Consider the following 23103-nt stretch of genomic DNA (forward strand, 5'->3'; position numbering starts at 1 on the left):
CACCAGACATCCCAAGAATATTGCTGAACTGGAACAGTTTTGTAAAGAGGAATGGTCCAAAATTCCTCCCGACCGTTGTGCAGGTCTGATCCGCAACTACAGAAAATGTTTGGTTGAGGTTATTGCTGCCAAAGAAGGGTCAACCAGTTATTTAATCCAAGGGTTCACATACTTTTCCCACCCAGGACTGTGAATGTTTACACGGTGTGTTCAATAAAGACATGAAAATGTATACTTGTTTGTGTGTTATTAGTTTAAGCAGACTGTGTTTGTCTATTGTTGTGACCTAGATTTTTTTGACCAATGTATGTAGAAATCCAGGTAATTCCAAAGGGTTCACATACTTTTTCTTGACACTGTATTTATATATACAGGGGCACAACTTTCACTGGGGACGGGGGGGACATGTCCYCTTCACATTCTGAAATTGCATTTTTGTCCCCCCCAGTTTTATCATTAGAATGTGATATAAAATGAGGCAATGTTGTGCTTTAGGACCATGCCGACGCCTCCGAGTGGTCGTTTAGGCTGTTTAGAGTGAAGGATTCAAACTGAACTGTTCCATCACTTCACCCTTTTAACTGTTGAAATTTGGCTCCCTGTGAGTGTATAGGATATATAGTGGGTTGTGAGAAGAGACTTTCTTTGTTACGTGTGACTACACTTCAGCTCTAATCGTACAGATATTTGTGGGACTATGTACAACAGTGAAATTATATACAAATGAGAGAGAGAGACACAGAAAGAGAGAGACACAGAGATAGAGAGGTACACGGAGAGAGAGACAGAGAAATGTGGGAGGGAAGGAAAGTGATGAATGGAGGAAGGGAATGAGAGGAAGGGAGGGAGGAGCAGAGGGATTGACCAGGGACCCCATCTAGTAGGCACACTCATTCACTCAGTCACTCTCTTCTCTCCCAGTCTGGGACGTCTAGGACTGCTGTGCATGTAGCTTTCTAACAGGTTAGTCCACTTTACTCTTATTTTAGGCTGGTTTTATTTAATGACTTTTTATTAACCTTATTGCAGTGCTTTGGTTTTGATTTATAATACGAATTGTAATTGAAGTATATTAGTCTACGTAATTTTTGTTAAGTTTACATGTTGGCTCTTGGCTGATTATTTTGCCTACTCATACAAGGATTATCTCAGATGGTTCAACATGAGTGGTTGCTTCATTCTAGATTAGTTAGGCAAGGATTAAAACATGTGATTTGATGAACATCAACCATGTCTGTGACTCAACCTTTTTAAATTAAGATTTAACATAGTCCAGGTATCATTTAGGTTATGCCTATGAAGCCACATTGATTAATACCTGCAAATACCCACCTGACAAAATGGAATCCAGGAGTAGGATGTATCTGGGTCTGTGAAACTGACATCATTGATGTTGGATGTTACAGGTGTTTCATTAAAATGTGGAATTGTTATGCCAAACTCACCAATTTCTGATAATGGTTGTATTCTGATTCAAATAACTTTCTGGGTTATTTACATGTAATTACAGTAAGAAAGTGAAATTATTATAATGTCTTCTGTGCAACTCAATGTAAAATGTGATCAAAGTGTATACTCGTGTTTCAGTGGATACAGTGAATGTCTATTTAGTAAGGTTATAGTGTTGTGCAATGTTAAGTATGACATTTATATAACATGCATGTCTGTCTGATTGTCTGTGTCTGTCTGGGGTGAAATTTGTTTCAGTAGCCCCAAGGTGATAGTTTGTACATATGGGAGGTTAGATTTTGAAAACTGAAATATTTATAGACTAATTATACCTCTAAGTTTGTGTGAAATTAAATTATAGTTCTGTGGTTGAACAGAATGTGTGAAATGTAGTGTTGGAAATATAATAGTTTATTCATATTCTGCCCATATTAGACTGGTTTCTATCAAGTCCTCTTCATTGTATCTCTAAACTCTGTCCAGATGATGTCAGTGTTTGCCTATTTGAGGATAGCCATGGCTTTCTCTCTCTTCTCATTAACAATTCCATGCTGGCTGAGCCCATATAGGGCCTCTTATTTTTCAAGTGACTATCAGTGCAGCATTATGGAGCTAAATATCTAATTGGAAATAATCACCTCTGAATACAATACTATTGAACACTATAAAATCCAATCGAGTAATACAATTATTATTACTTACAGTCAATAACCCAATATTCAAAACAAAATTATGTTGATGACTCTCTCTCTCTCTTCTCTCTCTCTCTTCTCTCCTCTCTCTCCTTCTCTACTCTCTCTCTTCTCTCTCTCTCTCTCTCCCCCCTCCCAGACGCTTCTCCTTACTCAGACATGATGCCTCGCATCTTCCCTACCTGCTTGAGTTCTTTGCTCCTCCTCTTCCTCTCCTCCCCAACGCATTCGGAACCCCGCCGACCGTCGTCATCATCACCACGCAGCAGGACCGCGCGCGCTCAGGCTCCCGCGGGCAAGGTGCGCCTGGCGGGAAACTATGCCCAGGGACATAACGAGGGTCGCGTAGAGGTGTTCTATAACGGGGCGTGGGGGACGGTGTGTGATGACGAAGTGGACATCAAACTGGCCAATGTCGTCTGCCGGGAGCTGGGCTTCCAGACCGGCATGACATGGGCACACAGTGCCAAATATGGAGAGGGTGATGGTAAATGTTCCAGAACAGGTGTTGCATTTTGCAACGATCAAATGTAATCTTTATTTCTATAACATAAGACAGATAATATACTCTTTACAATTGAAAGGTAAATTAAACAAACACAGTCACCTGTTGATTTCCAATATTTTCCATCTGTCAAATGACAATGCATATGCCTATCTTTCTGTAAAGAGTGCATCTGCTTTCTAACTTAAATAACTTTCTTCAAACCCTCCATTTCCTAAATACCTTGCACTTGACTTTTACTGCCGGGCCTGATGTACCATATTGCATTGGCTGCACATTAAGTAATTTCACAACAGCAGTAGCCTATCCCAGGCTGCAACCTGGTCTCAGAGCATTTTGTATTATTCTGTACATAAATCCAAGACACTCTATTTACTACGATATGTTACACATTGCAAAACGTACTATATGTAACGAATTTGCAAAAACGTATGATATGTTATGAATTCTAGCTAGGTGGCTAACTATAGCTAGCTGGCTAACGTATGCTAGGCTAGTGGTTAGGGATTAGCGTTAAGTTTAGGAGTTAGGATAAAGGGTTAGGGGAAGGGTTATCTAAAAGGGTTAAGGAAGGGGATTGGTTTGCTAAAAGGGTCAAGGTTAAAGGGTTAGCTAACATGCAAGTAGTTGAAAAGTAGCTAAAAAGTAATATGTCGTAGAAAAGTTGCTAAAATGCTAAAGTTGTCCACGATGAGATTCGAACTCGCAGCCTTTGGGTTGATAGACGTTTGCGTTATACGCCAACCAATCCACTCCGACCAACCACCCTATTTTCATTTTTGCCATAAGTAACCATCATTCTTATGTAACAATACCCAGGTAGCATATCCTATTAATTTCAGTGTCCCAGGTTTACTATGTTACATCTAGTCTATGAGACCAGGCTGCAGGATAAGGTGGTGGTGCTAGACAGCCTAGCCTAGCTACTGCTCTGTCGGTTCACTCGCTCTTCCATTTTAATTGGAATTTAAAGGGGGCAATAAAGAATGTCCATAAACCAAGGCAAGTGTAGCACGTCGCTGGCAGGGCAAGGCTGTCATTACTGTAAAACAAATGCTCCTCTCAGGCCGTATATCGCCAGGCTGCCAGGCAGTGGCTGTAATAAGCAGTGCAGTGAAGTCCCATAAGTTATCTTTGTATCTTTATGACGGTGGCGAACTCGGCTCAGTCACTGCAGGGTTATTTTGATGATATTAATTGGTGGTATTTACTGTGTTTACTCTAAGGGTGTTGGAGGCCTACAGAGGCTGATGAGCCATAGGCTAGCACATCTTTTATAAAAAATATATATATCAGTGAATTAATGAATGAGGGAATGGATAGATGATTCAGTCAGTCATTTAAATTCATCCATCCACGGATCCATCCATCTATCCACCCACCCACTCATAAATCCATCCACCCATCCACCCACAAACCCACCCACCCACCCAGCCATTTATCCCTCCCTGCCTCCTTACTTCCATCAATGACAAGTTGATGTCCATATCCGATAATAACCTTGTTTCCGTCGTCCCCAGGTCCTATCTGGATGGACAACGTGCGTTGTGACGGCACAGAGAAGACTCTGAAAGACTGTAAACATAACGGCTGGGGCGTCAATGATTGTAAGCACTCTGAGGACCTTGGCGTGGTCTGCAGTCCGGAGCGACGACTGGACCAGGTCACAGGTTCGCGTAATGGTCAGTCGGTTGCCCTGCGTCCGGATGTCAGTCCCTCGCCCCAGTGGCAGAGCATTCTGGCCAGCCGCAGTAACCCCCGACAGGCCCATCAGGGAAACGGACACCTCCCGGAGAGCCCCAGGCTGAGACAGCACCTCTACAACCCGGTAGGTAGCATTAGACCTTATACTCTCTATCCCTGCTACCTCTAGTAGTAAAGTAGGTACTGTAGACTACAACAGCATACAACTTGGTAAGCAGCTACAGTGGGCACCACCAACTCCATTATTATTTTTTTTACCTTTATTTAACTAGGCAAGTCAGTTAAGAACAAATTCTTATTTTACAAAAACAGCCTACAGGGGAACAGTGGGTTAACTGCCTTGTTCAGAACTACAGATTTTTACTTTGTCAGCTCGGGGATTTGATCCAGCAACCTTTCGGTTACTGGCCCAACGCTCTAACCACTAGGCTACTTGTTGCCGCTCTATAACTTTGGCACTTGCTGATCAACCACCGATACTGCCAATGCCAATAGTCAATCAATCTCTACTGTCACAGTTGGTAAATTCATTGTGTAGGTCAACTGAATTTGAAAGTGTCCTTGATCAAACTATTCTACAGTGAAGCCTTAAGAAACCCCTCCCCCTTCTCTCTCAGTATTCCAGCAAGGTGCGTATTCAGGAGGTGCGTCTGCGACCCATCCTGATGCACACTAAGAAGCGGGCCCTGATCACTGAGGGTGTAGTGCAAGTGAAGCATGCTGGGAGATGGAGGCAGGTGTGTGACCTGGGCTGGAACCTCAACAGCAGCAAAGTGGTGTGTGGAATGCTGGGGTTCCCTGAGGCAGAACTACACAACGAAAGAACATACAAGTAAGTCAACCCCTCCATTTTGCCCACAGATCTGCAAATAGTTGGAAAGGGTAGTTTTCAGACAGGGCTACGATTTGTTTCCTGATGTACTCATGTCCTCATGTCTCATGTCCTCATGACTTCATATTAAGAAGTCCCTCAGTTGTCAGGCTTAACTTTCTCAGTTGTCAGTCAAAGTGTCCTAGATTGTCAGTTCTCAGTTAAAGGATTAAAAAAAATATGTGATGGACTTTTCTTGTCTAACATCTCCAGGAGTTCCTAATATGGAGGGCTTACATTTGTTAAGTACTGCGCTATTGGAGCTGACTCCTGGACTGTGGCAGCATTGACATTAATCCCATTGTGAAATGATAAAAAAATACATAAATTTAATAAATGCATAGAGAAGAGAATGTAAAAACAGAGACATCAATTTGAATACTCATTTAAGTCACTGGTGTTCAGACTGGAGTGAAAGCCTGTTGTCTGCCTTATCTCCCTCCTCCAGCCTCCAGCCTCCCCTCTCTCTTTTCTCTTTTTCTCATTCTCTCCCCCTTCTTTCCCTCCTCCAAGGCACCCTGCCCAGAATAAGGACAGGGAAGATGATAAAGATAACTTGTCTCCCTCTTTCTCCCTCTTTCTCTCTCTCTACCTCTCTCCACCTCATCTCCCCCCTCTTTCTACCTCATCTCCCTCTCTCCCTCTCTCTCTTCCCCTCCTCTCTCTCTGATGCCATCTCCCTCTCCCTGCCCTCTCAGCCCAGACAAACAGCTCCACTCAAACTTATAGATCCCAGTGATGAGCTCTAATATCTATACTGATTGTTATTTAACTGGCCCATCAATACAGAGGCATATAGGGAACTGGAGAGAGACAGGGCTTTTTGTGGAGGGACTGGTGGTATTGGCAGTTCCCTCATAGGGAGTTTAACTCAACCATTCATCTCCTCACCTTCACCTGATGTTCCCTCTGAGGACACTGCTGATGTTCTGCCAGCCCAGGCATATTGTAGAGAGCAGTGTGTGTGTGTGTGTGTGTGTGTGTGTGTGTGTGTGTGTGTGTGTGTGTGTGTGTGTGTGTGTGTGTGTGTGTGTGTGTGTGTGTGTGTGTGTGTGTGGTGTGCGTGCGTGCGCCGTGCGTGCCGTTGCGTGCGCGTGCGTGCGTGCGTGCGTGCGTGCGTGCGTGCGTGCGTGCGTGGTCCGTGCGTGCGTGCGTGTGTGTGCGAGAGAGAGAGAGAGACTTAGTGTGTGTGTGTGGGTTAGGGTCCTTGGGATGTCCCTACCCCATTGAAGTGTACATTTAAAATGGTTAAAGTAAGGGTTAGGGTTAGTTAAGGATTATGGTTATGGTTAAGGTTAGGGTTAGGGTGAAGGGTAGGGACATCCCAAGGATCCCGGATAGCACTAACCTTGCTCACGCACTCAACTGCACATCCTCTGACCCTGTGGAATACAGTGCTTCCAGGATGGTTTGGTTCATAACCGAGGGAGGACCACACATTAGCATGACTATTTTTGTCCCATTATGAAGGAAAGTCCTCTGTCCAGACCTACTTGGACATCTTACTGTAATTATTTCCTGAAAGTTTTGTCCTGTGTGACTCAAAGTTGAGACATTCATTCTCCGTATGGGCTGCAGCTACTGTGGCGAGCCGTGTGTGTCAGTGTGTGTTCGTGTGTGTGCTTGTGTGTATGTGCGTGTGACTGAGCTGACCATAACATCTGTTCTATACTCCAGGTGTTAGATTCCTGTAACTGTTTATAGAGAGCTACTGTTTTAGCCAGTTCATTTCCTCACTAGACATTTTCCTGTCATGGTACGTGAAAGTGAGGGGAGTTTCAAGACCGGACTGGTCAATTTTCATGTTGTAAAAGACTTGATTGGTCTGTTTGCGTGTCAACCAGTTTTCTTGTGCCAGATGTTTAAATTACATCATTATATCGTTAGCTTGTGTTTGTATAGGGGGTGGGAAAGGGTGGCGTCTAAAAAATTACTACACCAGCTTTTAGAATGAAGGGAGATGCTCATATAAATATAACACTGGCTGTTTTATGACTGCAAAGCCTCACCATGTTACACCTGGTACGGCTCCTCTAACTCATGTGGTAACCTAACCCTATAGGTCCAAGTAGACTACGCCACCTTCTGTTTAATGAGGGGAAGGACATCAACCTTAACGAATGGCCTATTGGTCAACTAAATTGATGTGAGGACAATATTAGCATTACATGTAAGTCAGTTTTTACCATCTCCTCTATGGTCACTGTGAGAGTTCCACATGTTGTATCTGAATGTGCTAACTGGAGAAATGTAATTGCTATTCCTACTTTGTTTTATTTGTTTTTTGAGAGTCTCCTCTCAAAGTAATCTGACTCGTATTGAAACTCCGTGTGATTTTAAATGCAGAAAAGGCTTGACATTTTTACATCTTAACATTCGTAGTTTATTACCTAAAATGGATAATGTCAAGATCTGAGCCTCTCAGGCAAACCCTGATATTTTTTTTTCTTTCTGATATTTGGTTAACTGATAAAACCTGGACTCTGAGGATGCTATGGATGGTTACAATGTGTTTAGGGCTGATAGGAAAGGCAAAGGTGGTGGTGTTACTATTTACACAAATAATCTTTGTCTCTGTTAAAGGCTACCTCTAGTCCTAAACACTTTTAATTGTTGGCTTTAAGTCTTCCGATGGGTTCAAACAAAAAAATACCAGTTATAGGAATCTATCGTCCACCCTCCACCAAGAAGTGTGCACTAAACGAACTCACTGATTGAATTGCCATTTTTACTACCCAAGAGGTGTTGATCGCTGGAGAGTTTAATCTTGCATGGGGAACGCAGGACACAGGATTGTAAAGGATTTTTGATCTAAATTTGTCCCAGCTGATTACAAAGCCTACTCGTCCTTTACTCGTCCAAACTTAAAGGACCCTACGAAATCGACTTTGATTGACCCCATATTTACAAATACTCCAGATAAATATGCTGGGAGTGGGGTTTTTGCTTTGGATATTAGTGACCACTCTCCCACTGTATGTGTCAGGGATATACGGATGCTTAGATCCAACCCTTCTGAGTATAAACTAGTATAAAACTAGTTAAAAAAGCTAAATCTGATGATTATATTAATACACTATGTGAATGTACAGGGAACCCAGGTACATTTTGGACAGCTGTAACGTCACTGAAGGGTTGTGTCTCCTTTTCTCTACCCCAATGCATTCATTTAGATTCTGGCCCTATTAATGACAAAATGTATCATTAATGCATTTAGTCACCGCTTTATCTCTGCGGGCTATACATTCGAATGTATTTCAAGCCAGCTCTTGAAAAGAGTAGTTTGGATGTTGATGGTGAAAATCTATTGAATGATACTGAAAATGCTGGTCAGGAGTTTTCTTTTCGGAAATTCACTGATAAAGATGCGCTGGATGCTTTGCTAACATTAGACAACAACAAAAAACCACAGGGGCTGATCATTTGGAACCTGTTCTGTTTAAGCATGCAGCTCCCTTTATTGCTGGCTCTGTAGCCCACATTTTTTATTTAACATTGTTATCAGGAAGTATTCCAAAAGCATGGAAATCGGCATATGTGCTGCCACTTCATAAGGGTGGGGATACAAATGATCTTGACAACTATCGCCCCATTTCAAGACTACCTTCTTTAGCTAAGATTCTTGAATCATTGGTTAATGTACAACTTTGTTTATTTTTTATTTTATAATTGTATTTTTAATATAAACCAATCAGGGTTTAGGCCTGGGCATAGTACTACCACAGCAAACACGCTAGTTGTTAATGATCTTGTCAATGCCTTGGATGCTAAAAAGAGCTGTTCTGCCTTGTTTATTGACCTGTCAAAGGCATTCAACACTGTTGATCATTCTGTTTTGCTGAAGAAGTTATCAAAAAGAAGCCTGGGATATACAGCCTGTTTATGGTTTCAGAATTATTTTAGTGACAGAACTCAGGCCATGTTAAATCTGAATTTCTTGAGATTCAAAAAGGTGTTCCTCAGGGTTTGATTTTGGGTCCATTATTGTTCACCTTGTATATTAATGACATAGGAAACACTGKTAATACTTGTAACATTTATCTCTATGCAGATGACACAGTTTTGTATTCCTGTGCCAACTCGGTGTAGCAGGCCATTCGTGAACTTCAGCATGACTTTGATTCAATTCAGAAATCACTTACAGTTCTTAAATTTGTGTTAAATACAAGTAAAACCAAGCTCATGCTGTTCTCTAGGTCACAAAATGTTGATCCTGAGGACCTGCATATTTGCGCTACAAATGGAGCCTAAACTGAGCTTGTTTCTCAATATAGGTACCTGGGTGTCTGGATTGATGACAAGTTGTCCTACGTAACGCTGATAGAAAATCTGACTAAGAAACTAAGATTGTTTTTTATATCGAAATAAATCAAGCCTCAATATTGAAAATAGGAGAAAGATTGTTCAAACAACGCTTCTCCCTGTATTGGATTTTGGTGATATTTTTTGACATGCATGCAGCAACCTCTGTTTTGAAACCCTAGGACGCAGTCTACCATTCCACAATACATTTTTATCACAGGTGACAATTTTAGGACCCATTGTAGTCTGTTTAAAAATGTGGGATGGACCTCTCTGTCTGTAAGAAAAGAGCTGCATTCTCTTTTAGTTATTTACAAAGCAGTCTTACAGAAACTGCCTCCATATGTAACTTCATTAATGAAGTTAAGAATCATAAGTTACCTAACCCGTTCTCAGGAATGGATAACACTAGAGATCCCTTCAGTCTCCACAGATTTGGGAAAATCTGTGTTTTGTTTTTTTGCTCCTAATTTGTGGAACAATCTGCAGAGTTCACTGCAGTTACATGTGCTGGTGCCACTCAGGCAGTTTACGTTATTGATTGAGGACCTCGATGTAGTTTAATGTGATTGCTTTTATTAAATATTTTGTTATTGTGTGCTGAATTTTATTGTTTTATGCACATACATGTGTTTGTTTTATTATTCTATTTTTATTGTAATTTATACAGGGCTCTCTTGTAAAATATATTTTTAATCTCAAAGTGACTCCCGGTATAAATAAAGGTTAAATAAATTGTTTTCCCTGCACAGTTCAGTTACAGATCACCAGACGAGACAGTTTAGAAAATGCAAAAATACAATTTTATTACAGAGTTCAATATTTTCACAAAAGTTGGAGAATGAATGACTTGAATGACTGATATTTAAAATACTCCTGTCTAGCCGACCATCAGACACTGTCTCAGAGCCACCAGAAAACGTGTGGTGAGACCGCATTTCCCCCAGTACTTTTAAAGCAGCAGCACTGACCGGGCCAATCAATTCTCAATGTATTTTTGCATTCCAGTTCAACATTTACCTGCTCTGTCGCTGTCTACCATTGAAAACCATTGAAGACTACATGCAAATAAAGTTGTGCCATTTGTATTTGAGCAATATGATTGGCCATTCATTCAAGCACCACTACGCTCCCGCAAGTCACAACTTCTCGAGCGCTCAAGCGGTACAGAAGTTGATAGCTACGTTCACACAGCACACACAAGCTGTCCTGAGGAAAAATAAGCGCCTTTCAATCTACTCACTGAGCACATTTATTTTAAAGTGATTTACAAAAGTAAACCTTCAATAGTAAACATGCTGGCTACTGTTAATAGTGTGCTTAAAGAAAGCTACAAAAAAACACTTTAGCATTTGTCTTGGCTAGCCTACTGTAGCCATGTGATCTCTTTTGGAAAACAATTGTCTTAAAGGGRCAGCATCCTCTTTTGAAATGTGAAAACAAATCTTCTCAAAATGACATACTTTAGGAAAAAATTATAATGCAATTAATACAATGCAATTCTAAAGAATAGAGTAATGACTTACATTGCTGAATTATCTTAAATAACTGCTTAATACATATCATAATAACCTATATAGCCTATTAATAGCTGCATATAGAGAGAACCATGCCAACCTATAGCCCCTGTATGACCTCAATGTGTTTAAAAACTACATAATGTCCGAGCTAGTAGAAATTATGTTCGGGCAAGTAGATTCTTTGCCAACTGGCACGGTTGGGCCGGGTCAGTGAGAAAATAACAACATTGGATCCTGCCCTCCTGTAAGATGGCATCGGAGATGAAGGCAGACGTTTTACGTGCCCCCAAGCGATTGTGTTTTTTGTTTGTTCATTTGAATTGTAACTTATTTTTGTTCAACTTATTTTGTATATAATGTTGCAGCTACCGTCTCTTATGACCGAAAATAACTTCTGGACATCAGGACTGTGATTACTCACCATGGACTGACAGAATCATTTTTTTCCTTTAACTAGTCTGATGAGGCCGACACAAACGATATACTGCTTTCTCGGTAACAGGCCCAGATCCCCGTGATTTGCATGAAGATGAGGCGGAGAAAAAGGGGCCGTAGGGCGGGCTGCCTTCTGAGAATTCTTAGGCGATCGAATAAACCCCCACTTCCTTCCATTCTGCTAGCAAACGTGCAATCTTTGGACAATAAAATAGATGACCTACGCGGTAGATTAAACTACCAACGGGACATCCAAAACTGTAATATCTCATGATTCACGGAAACGTGGCTGAACGACGACACTATAAACATACAGCTGGCTGGTTATACGCTGCACCGGCAGGATAGAACAGTGGCGTCTGGTAAGACAAGGGGCGGCGGACTATGCATTTTTGTAAATAACAGCTCGTGCACGATATCTAAGGAGGTCTCGAACTATTGCTCATCTGAGGTAGAGTATCTCATGATAAACTACAGATCACATTACCTACCTAGAGAGTTTTAATCTGTATTTTTCACAGCTGTTTACATACCAACACAGTCAGAAGCTGGCACTAAGACAGCGTTGAATGAGCTGTATTCTGTCATAGGCAAACAAGAAAACGCTCACCCAGAGGTGGCTCCTCGTAGCCAGGTACTTTAATGCAGGGAAACTTAAATCCGTTTGACCAATTTTCGATCTGGACCACCTTTACTCCACACACAGAGATGCATACAAAGCTCTCCCTCGCCCTCCATTTGGCAAATCTGACCATAATTCCATCCTCCTGGTTCCTGCTTACAAGCAAAAATGTATTAAGCAGGATGCACCAGTGATTCTGTCTATAAAAAAGTGGTCAGATGAAGCAGATGCTAAACTACAGGACTGCTTTGCTAGCACAGACTGGAATACGTTCTGTGATTCTTCCGATGGCATTGAGGAGTACACGACATCAGTCATTGGCTTCATCAATAAGTGCATCGATGACGTCGTCCCCACAGAGACCATGCGTATATACCCCAACCAGAAGCCATGGATTACAGGCAACATCCGCACTGAGCTAAAGGGTAGAGCTGCCGCTTTCAAGGAGCGGGACTCTAACCCGGAAGCTTATAAGAAATCCCGTTATGCCCTCCGACGAACCATCAAACAGGCAAAGCATCAATACAGGACCAAGATCGAATCGTACTACACTGGCTCTAACGCTCGTCGGATGTGGCAGGGCTTGCAAACCATTACAGACTGAAAGGGAAGCACAGCCGAGAGCTGCCCAGTGACACGAGCCTACCAGACGAGCTAAACTACTTCTATGCTCGCTTCGAGGCAAATAACACTGAAACATGCATGAGAGCACCAGCTGTTCTGGAACACTGTGTTATCACGCTCTCCGCAGCCGACGTGAGTAAGACCTTTAAACAGGTCAACATTCACAAGGCCGCAGGGCCAGACGGATTACCAGGACGTGTACTGCGAGCATGCGCTGACCAACTGGCAAGTGTCTTCACTGACATTTGCATTGCCACCCCCTCTTTTACACCGTTGCTACTCTCTGTTGTTGTCATCTATGCATAGTCACTTTAATAACTCTACCTACATGTACATATTACCTCAACTAACCGGTACCCCCCTGTATTTAGCCTCACTATTGTTATTTTACTGCTGCTCTTTAATTACTTGTTACTTTTATTTCTTATTCTTATCCGTATTTTATTTTTTATTTTTTTTATTTGTTTTGTCATAGCCAACGAATATAGGACCCAGAGTTTTACCTGACCAGGTCATGAGATCAGGAAAATCTTCAGGACCCACTGCATCCCCAGGGAGTTGGAATTGACTCCCTAATGCGCCATCCACACCCCCACCACGAGAACCTGCAGTAGAGATAGTGATGTGTAAAGAAAGAGACAAGATAAGCACAGCAAACCACACAGAATACCAAAAATAGGAGGAAGCATGCGAATTCCTGAAACAAACCACTTCAAGCTAGGAATATATATTTTGTGCACATTCTAATATATATATATATATTTAAAAAAAWATATATATATATACATATCTAAAAATATATATATTTTTATATTTTATATATATATATATATATATACAGTGGGGCAAAAAAGTATTTAGTCAGCCACCAATTGTGCAAGTTCTCCCACTTAAAAAGATGAGAGAGGCCTGTAATTTTCATCATAGGTACACTTCAACTATGACAGACAAAATGAGAAAAGAAATCCAGAAAATCACATTGTAGGATTTTAATGAATTTATTAGCAAATTATGGTGGAAAATAAGTTTTGTCCACTTACAAACAAGCAAGATTTCTGGCTCTCACAGACCTGTAACTTCTTCTTTAAGAGGCTCCTCTGTCCTCCACTCAATACCTGTATTAATGGCACCTGTTTGAACTTGTTATCAGTATAAAAGACACCTGTCCACAACCTCAAACAGTCACACTCCAAACTCCACTATGGCCAAGACCAAAGAGCTGTCAAGGACACCAGAAACAAAATTGTAGACCTGCACCAGGCTGGGAAACTGAATCTGCAATAGGTAAGCAGCTTGGGTTTGAAGAAATCAACTGTGGGAGCAATTATTAGGAAATGGAAGACATACAAGACCACTGATAATCTCCCTCGATCTGGGGCTCCACGCAAGATCTCACCCCGTGGGGTCAAAATGATCACAAGAACGGTGAGCAAAATCCCGGAACCACACGGGGGGACTAGTGAAATGACCTGCAGAGAGCTGGGACCAAAGTAACAAAGCCTACCATCAGTAACACACTTACGCCGCCAGGGACTCAAATCCTGCAGTGCCAGACGTGTCCCCCTGCTTAAGCCAGTACATGTCCAGGCCCGTCTGAAGTTTGCTAGAGAGCATTTGGATGATCCAGAAGAAGATTGGGAGAATGTCATATATGGTCAGATGAAACCAAAATAACTTTTTGGTAAAAACTCAACTCGTCGTGTTTGGAGGACAAAGAATGCTGAGTTGCATCCAAAGAACACCATACCTACAGTGAAGCATGGGGGTGGAAACATCATGCTTTGGGGCTGCTTTTCTGCAAAGGGACCAGGACGACTGATCCATGTAAAGGAAAGAATGAATGGGCCATGTATCGTGAGATTTTGAGTGAAAACCTCCTTCACATCAGCAAGGGCATTGAAGGTGAAACGTTGGCTTGGGTCTTTCAGCATGACAATGATCCCAAACACACCCGCTCGGGCAACGAAGGAGTGGCTTCGTAAGAAGCATTTCAAGGTCCTGGAGTGGCCTAGCCAGTCTCCAGATCTCAACCCCATAGAAAATCTTGGAGGGAGTGAAAGTCCGTTGTTGCCACGCAACAGCCCCAAAACATCACTGCTCTAGAGGAGATCTGCATAGAGGAATGGGCCAAAAATACCAGCAACAGTGTTGAAAACCTTGTGAAGACTTATAGAAAACATTTGACCTCTGTCATTGCAACAAAGGGTATATAACAAAGTATTGAGATAAACTTTGTTATTGACCAAATACTTATTTTCCACCATAATTTGCAAATAAATTCATGAAAAATCCTACAATGTGATTTTCTGGATTTTTTTCCCTCATTTTGTCTGTCATAGTTGAAGTGTACTATGATGAAAATTACAAGCCTCTCTCATCTTTTAAGTGAGAGAACTTGCACAATTGGTGGCTGACTAAATACTTTTTTGCCCCACTGTATATATATATATATATATATATATATATATATATATATATATATATATATATATATATAAAATTAAATTAAAAAAAATATATTAGAATGTGCACAAAATTCATTCCAAAAATACCTCGTGAGAAAATCCCCCCCACCAACACACCGAAATGGAAGCTTGCCCACACAGGACACAGTGCACTCCAGATCAACTGCGGCTGGGATGGTGGCCGACTAGAGGGGGAGACACAAAGACACCACCACAAGATCGGAGCGAGAGCTCTGACAGAGGGAATTATTTTGTTGCCGCTCCCTACCCAATCTAGGAAGTGCCGTTAATACTCTTACACAGTATAGGCTACAATAGTATGGAAGCACACCAGGGGTGTCAAGCACCCCAAAAATCTGAGGGGGCATAAAGTATGGATGGTTGGGGAATGTTTATGCATATCTAAGCACTCCCCTTGTCTGGTCTTTATCTTCATGACTGGCGGTAATTTTTTAAAATAAAGTAAATATGCTTCTCTGTATCTCTGCTAAAATCTGGGTAAAAGATTGAAGGTATGTGAGTCTTATTCAGTACATTTAGTAGTTGCTAGATTTTTCAAAGTCTACCAACCTTGCCAGCAGGCCTGCCAGCTAATATAGTTAGACAAGCTAGCTACTCTAACTTGATTGATAGCCTGAAAGAGGTTCTTGGTAGCTAGTTATTTATATATATAATAAATACAAATTACAGGATAAATATGAGGAGGCACAGTGATTGGTATGAGCTTTTTTTAAGCGCTGGCTACATGCGCCTGGACTGGCTCCCTTTTCCCTCCTATCCGGCTTCTGAATTGCAGAGCTCCACTCACAACCCCAGAACAGCAGTGCGTGTTACTTCTCTCGAATACTCCATGCTGCTCAATGACTCACTCACTCCTTCACCCCTATAGGCAATTATGACTGAATGGTCTTGAGAATGTCAGCTGTGTGGGGACTGTAGGTGTTGTCAGCCAGGTCAACACTGCATCAGGCCTGGATACCACACTAAAGTTTCATGTTTTTTTTGTCACCAGTGGTGGAAAAAGTACCCAAATGTCATACTTGAGTAAAATTAAAGACACCTTAATAGAAAAGTGTGAAAGTCACCCAGTAAAATACTACTTGAGTAAAAGTCTAAAAGTATTTTGTTCTAAATATACTTAAGTATCCAAAGTAAATGTAATTGCTCAAATATACTTAAGTATCGAAAGAAAGACCATACCAGACCAGAGCATATGGCTACTGTCCCCTCCTGGCTTCAAATTCCTTATATTAAGCAAACCAGGTGGCACCATTTTCTCGTTTTTTAAATTTACGGATAACCAGTGGCACACTCCAGCACTCAGACATCATTTACAAACGAAGCATGTGCGTTTAGTGAGTCTGTCAGATCAGACGCAGTAGGGGTGACCAGGGATGTTCTCTTGAGAAGTAGGTGAATTAGACAATTTTCCTGTCCTGCTTAGCATTCAAAATATAAAGAATACTTATAGGTGTCAGGGAAAATGTATAGATAAAAAGTACATTATTTATTTTGGAATGTACTGAAGTAAAAGTTATCAAAAATATAAATTGTGAAGTACAGATACAAAAAAAACTACTTAAGTAGTACATTAAAGTATACTGAACAAAAATATAAATGCAACATGCAACATTTTCATTGATTTTACTGAGTTACAGATCATATGAGGAAATCAGTTAATTGAAATAAATTCAATAGTACCTCATCTATAGATTTCACATGACTGGGAATACAGATATGTATTTGTTGGTCACAGATACTGCTCGCCCACACGACACCATACACGTGGTCTGCGGTTGTGAGGCCGGTTGGACGTACTGCCACATTCTCTAAAACGATGTTGGCGGCGGCTTATGCTAAAGAAATTAACATTAAATTCTCTAGTAACAGCTTTGGTCGACATTCTTGTAGTCAGCATGCCAATTGCATGTTCCCTCGAAACTTGAGACATCTGTGGCATTGTGTTGTGTGACAACTGCACATTCTAGAGTGTATTTTTATTATCCCCAGCAGAAGGTGCACCTGTGTAATGATCATGCTAATTAGTCAGCTTCTTGATATGCCACACCTGTCAGGAGAATGGATTATCTTGGAAAATTAGAAATGCTCACTAACAGTGATGTAAACAAATGTGTGCACAAAATTTGAAAGAAATAAGGTTTTTGTGCTTATGGAACATTTCTGGGGTCTTTTATTTCAGCTCATGAAACATGGGACCAACACTTTACATGTTGCGTTTATATTTGTGTTCAGTGTATTTTTACTTAAGTACTTCACACCACGGATTGTCAGGTGCACAAGTACAGTGAAATGCATTTCTTCATTTCTGCATAAACAGAACAGCAGATGAAAGATAGAGAAGAGGATAGATGGGGTAGTTATAGCTTTCACAGTATTCCTTGAATGGAGTTGTGTCTGACTACTCATCAAGGAGAGGGAGGAAGGGGGAGAGGGAGTGGTGAGTGAAGAGGACAAGATTGGTGTAGCCTGAAGGACTTGGCCTGAAGCCTTCACAGGCAGCTGACTTCTGTTGGCATCTTGTTTTATAACCTCTGAGGTCAAGGGAACAGAAACACCAAGGCTATCAAGAAAAGAAAGAGAAAGTAAGGAATAAAGAAGAAAAAGACTAAGAGAGGTGGATATATTCAGGAGCATTTCTTTGTCCGGTTTTGACAAGTGCATGCTAGTCCAATGGCCTTGTCTGAAATCTGTCTTGCCTATTACTTAATAAAACTGCATTCTGTGTATCATAGGCTACTACATACTATTTAGAACATACGGTTTAGTTAAAATGTATGCAGTTAGCAACAAATATTAACATACTAGACTCACCCATAGTGAGAATGCGTCATCTAATGCTTAATTGTGTTGTTTCCCGCCATTCATTCATTAAGGTACAGTGTGTCCCCTTATCTCATTATGAGCTGACAACAGTTGTTGTCAAACACAGGTGGATCTGAAAAGATGACTCTCTTCCTCAATAGTGTGCAGTGAATTCTACCAGAGAGGAAGAGATGAAGCAAGAGGATTTACTCCGCCCAAAATCTGTCAGCGTGAGATAAGCCCTTTTTTGTATGGAGGTCTATGAGAGAGCGTCGAATTATGTGAGGCTTAGTTGATCAAATGTAAGTTCCGTAAGGTTTAAAGTGTTACAAATGATATAAGTACTGATACAAGTGGATGCACATGGCATTCCGGCAACTTTTAGAAAAACGAGTTAGCTATGCCTGTGTATCTGCCCTCTCATTGGCTATAATAGTCCCACCTGATCTCGCCTGCCTTCAATCATTGAGGACATGTATTTCCATTGTTAGAGTGCTCACTCGGCTATCTTATCAATATAATAGATAATCTTTGAATCTACTGCATGAAAAGTCAAAGAGAGTATGACAACCTGGCATTTAAAGCATGCACATTTTTCGAAATGTCACAGTCTACTATAAAACATTTTATTTCGCATACCAAAAATGCCTACTTGTACGGGTATTCGGACACGGCCATTGTCTTTTCAAAATTCAAACCATCGGTTTGTTTTTCCATCAGTAGTCCTCTGTTGCATACTTAGTTTACTAAATTAAATGGCATTTTTGATGGCATTTGGTGGCTTTCTGTTTTGATTCAGTTCTGTCTTTGTGTCCTAGGGTTGACCTGATGTTGTGTTCACAAGGGACAAATGGGAGAAAACTTCTGGAAACTGACAACAAAAAGGGACATTCTCATTGGCAAAACTTCATCTGTTTCAAAGCATTTTCTTTCATTTCGTGCCTACTGAACAGTACCCAAGTGTTTGTATGCCTTCTGGTCCAGCTGATGAAAGCTTTAGACCTGTCATCACATTACTCTGATATGACCTAGAATGGCCAGATCGTTTTCACCTCATTACAGTTATACATGTTTAAAGTCTGTATAGTTATTAAGGCCAGTTTTGCTCTTTTATAGTTTTTTTCTCATGGATTCTATTAGTGTTTTAGTCCTGGTTGGTTGATAATTGTAAGACATAACAGTTTTTTATGAATAGCCCAATATCCCACATCCTAAGATTGTGTGATTGAGTGACTGATGGTTGGTTGACTGAAATGGCTTAAAAGTGCAGTCTGCAACTTTCATTATTTTCTTTCTTCAAACACTGTTGTCCAAGAAGCTAAATAAAAATAGCACTTATTTAACTCGAAATGAAAGTTATAGACTGTACCTTTAATGTAGGCCTGACCGAGTAGAGCCCAGTATGGACTGGCATGACATATATACCAGACAGTCTCTGGTCCATTCTTAGAAAGCCCAGACCAGACCAGAGCATATGGCTCCTGTCCCCTCCTGGCTCCTGTCCCGTCCTGGCTTCTGTCCGTCTGTACTGGTCTGGATGAGACTCTGAAGATGTTGTAATTATAGGTTGGGCAGGAGTAAGGCTCTTCAGGATTTCTGCCTGGCCTGCCGCCAGAGAAAAAACGTCCCAATTATAGCTGTGTGTGTGTCCGTTGATATATGTGTGTGTGTGTGTGTTTGTGTATGTGTGTGTATAGTGTATATACATGCATCCTTTGTGTGTGTGTCCGTTGATATACAGTATGTGTGTGTGTGTTAGTGTATGTGTGCGTATATACATGCATCCTTTGTGTGTGTGTGTGTGTGTGTGTGTGTTTGTGTATGCACAGTATGTATGTGTGCATCATTTGTGTGTCTATGTAAGTATGTTTGCATGCGTGCATCGTAAATGTGTGAGTAAAGAAGAGTGTGTAGGGCAGGTACTGAGCCACTGAGGCTATCCAATTATAGTTTGGGCCCTACTTTGGCCCGCTGTGTCAGCAACGTCTGTTTCTCTCTGTCACCCTGGAGATTTGAGGACCTACAACCACCATTTTGTTTAATTGCACTTCAGCCCAGCTCTCCCTAAGATGGGGGGTATTATTTTCCTTAGGGTGACATTCTGTGTGTCCGATTCAGTCTGGGTTGTGTCTCAGATCTAAGCAATCTGAGTGATCCTAAGTGAGCTTGTCTCTAATTTATATGGACGTCTTTTCATTTATGTAGGCCTATGTATTGCGGCTGTGCTTTATGTGGTTGTGGAGAAGCGATGAACCCTGGTGCTCAGCCCAAGTTGTAACTTAAATAGCTTTTTGTTTTGATGGATATGTCATACTGCATTCGTTGTGTAAGATATCATCCTAGCCAAGGAGGAGCTCATAGGCTATCATCTCTGATTCCATGGGAAAAGTTTATCCTGATATGATAGGAGGACAAAGACTATGCAACTCTGTAACTTCACCTTCGCATCTGAAAACTGTGCTTAGATCGGTGGTTCCCAACAACCACTACCCTGACAAAGCCTTTGGTGGTTAAAGTGGTTGTTGTTAATATTCAGGGTTCAAACAGTACTCCTTCTTTTGGCACTGTATGGTAAGGGAGGGAGATAATGTACAGCTTCCTAGGAGTACGAGGAGAGAGAGAGAGATAAAGAGAGAGGGATGAAGTGAGAGAGAGAAAGAGAGAGAGAGAGAGCGAGAGAGAGAGGGAGAGAGAGAGAGAGAAAGTAGCAAAGCAGTAAGGCAGTCAGGAAAGTAAGGGAGTGTGACGGTGCTGAAAACAGAAACAGCAGGGTGACTGTTGCCATTTAGCAATTTAGCAACAGGGGTAGGTCCCCCTATCGTTAGCCTCTCTCTCTCTCTTGCTCTCCCTCTCCCTGTGGGTTGGTAAATGAGGGGTGGAGGCCTCGAACACACTGATTATTCAGGCAGACTGGGGCTCTTGAGAGGTTAAACACATTTAAACACACACCATTACTGAGTCAGAGGTGTAGTCTAGGAACAGTAAATCTGTTTTCTCAACCTGATTCGACCTGTTCATAATGTGTGTTCATACAAGTGTTCATAATATACACACTAGTTAGCTGGCTAACATCTGTGCAATCATTACAGAGAAAGAGGGATTTGTGCAATCGTTTGTGTACTGTAGAGAGAGCTCACCATAAATACCTACAAAGACAAAAGAAGTTGCATGAATAAAGTTAGAATAGTAGTAATTATACATGGGTTTTATGTAGTGCTTTTTAATGTCCTAAAGCCACTTTAAAGTTAGGTTGAATTTAAGTGAACTTAGGTCAAGTTCAACCAAAGTTCAATGAAATATACCATAATTGAATCAAATGTAGAGTCTAGTATAGGGTCGAAACGTGTTTTTCTTTCCTCAGTGCTCAATTTACTCATTGTCAGTGTGGTTTTCTGGTGAGAGAAAACAGTTGGTTTGATTGTTGTGTGGTGGGGTCACACTTATGTCACAGACAATCTCTTCCCCGGGGAGGGGGGGGTGTGTGTGTGTGTGCTGTGTGTGGTGTGTGTGTGGTGTGTGTGTGTGTGTGTGGTGTGTGTGTGTGTGTGTGTGTGTGGTGTGGTGTGTGTGTGTGTGTGTGTGTGTGTTTGTGTGTGTGTGTGTGTGTTGTGGTGTGCGGGCGTGCCTATGAATATGTGTGTCGATTATCTGGGTTACGAACGTGTAACAACGGAGACACATGGAAGACCTGTCCAAGTTATTTTATGTGTGTAATTTAAGAATAAGTGTTCAATTCGCAGCGTGTGTCTGTTTCAATCAACAACAAGCCCTTTATTATGACCTTACTGCTACAGTATATGTCTGCCTGAACATTACTCACACATTTAATTCAACTTTTGTGGCCTTAATTTAAAGCACGTGTCAAACTCATTCCACGGAGGGCTGAGTGTCTCCGGGTTTTCACTCCTCCCTTGTACTTGACTGATGAACTAAGGCCACTAATTAGTAAAGAACTCCCCTCACCTGGTTGTCTAGGTCTTAATTAAAAGGAAAACCCTGCGGACACTAGGCCTTCCATGGAATGAGTTTGACACCACTGCCTTAAAGGGATAGTTCAACCATTGATGCTTTAAGTTTCATGACAAGCTAGCTATGTTTGTCACAAGTGTCTGAAGGTAAAAAAAAAGATTGTGACTAAGGACAAAAAATATAACTTTTAAGGGATCACAACTAACTGACTAAGTTATTTTGATGCTGATTTATGTATGCTAAATATAAGCATGCCTGGTGTCAGTTTACATCCATTGTTTTTACGTCAAAACATGCTAATGCTAGCATTAGATGACAGTGTATTTGGGTACTTGAAAGCGCTATTTGAAACCCATACATATGTAGCCTATTATAATATTAAACTTAACAGACGTTTAAATAAACATGTTTATTTCAGTCCCTCCTACATGGCTAATAGACAACTTTCATCGTATTGAAACAAGTATTTTTATCATGTAGTTGGTGAGCACTTTACCATAGCATGACTTTACTCTAGCTGCTTTAAAATATCAGGGCTATGACAATGCACTGTCAAAAAAAATCATACAGTTATGAATATAACTACTGTTTCCTGAAGGAGGAAAGGAGGTATAGCATGCTATGGGGAGTCAACGACCAATCATATTTACCTGAAGAAAAGTCACGCCCAACGGGCCAATGGATGCTGAGCCCGCCCTCAGAATCCCCGCCTTCCTGGCTATAATACCAGGGATCACATTAATTTCCTCAATTCGGTACAGCTCTTTTGCGAGCCCAAATCCCCTGACAGTGCGGGGCCAAAATATGTCATATGCCGTTCCCTTAGGAAGTGCCCTACCCCAAGCTGGATTAGTGAAACAGACAAAAAGCTGGTCACGAACGTGGATATTCTTGGTCCTATCCATATACGTGCGTAAAGTGCGCACCGGACACAGGCCATGCAACCTCCATTGTTCACTTCAAGCAAACGGAGGAGGGGACCTGTAAGACATAGCCAGGGACCTGTAAGACATAGGCATAACATTGGGAGCAAAAGCTGCATTAGGACGTACTGTAACATCACTTTGTAGTCACCAGGCGCAAACTCCTAACAGGAATGTGTACTGATAGAGTGTGGAGATC

At 41.4% G+C, this 23103-nt stretch overlaps 1 protein-coding gene across 1 annotated transcript in view; it reads left to right on the forward strand.

Annotated features, from left to right (window-relative positions):
• Positions 1-877: 877 nt before the first annotated feature.
• Positions 878-23103, forward strand: part of loxl4 (lysyl oxidase-like 4) — a 64227-nt gene continuing 42001 nt past the window's right edge. Inside the window, 4 exon segments of the mRNA XM_024008701.2 lie at positions 878-963; positions 2281-2628; positions 4167-4474; positions 4968-5182. Coding sequence (XP_023864469.1) covers positions 2301-2628; positions 4167-4474; positions 4968-5182 — 851 coding nt within the window. The 5' untranslated portion in view covers positions 878-963; positions 2281-2300.

Source organism: Salvelinus sp. IW2-2015, linkage group LG18 (genome assembly GCF_002910315.2).
Source record: "Salvelinus sp. IW2-2015 linkage group LG18, ASM291031v2, whole genome shotgun sequence".
NCBI lineage: Eukaryota > Metazoa > Chordata > Actinopteri > Salmoniformes > Salmonidae > Salvelinus > Salvelinus sp. IW2-2015.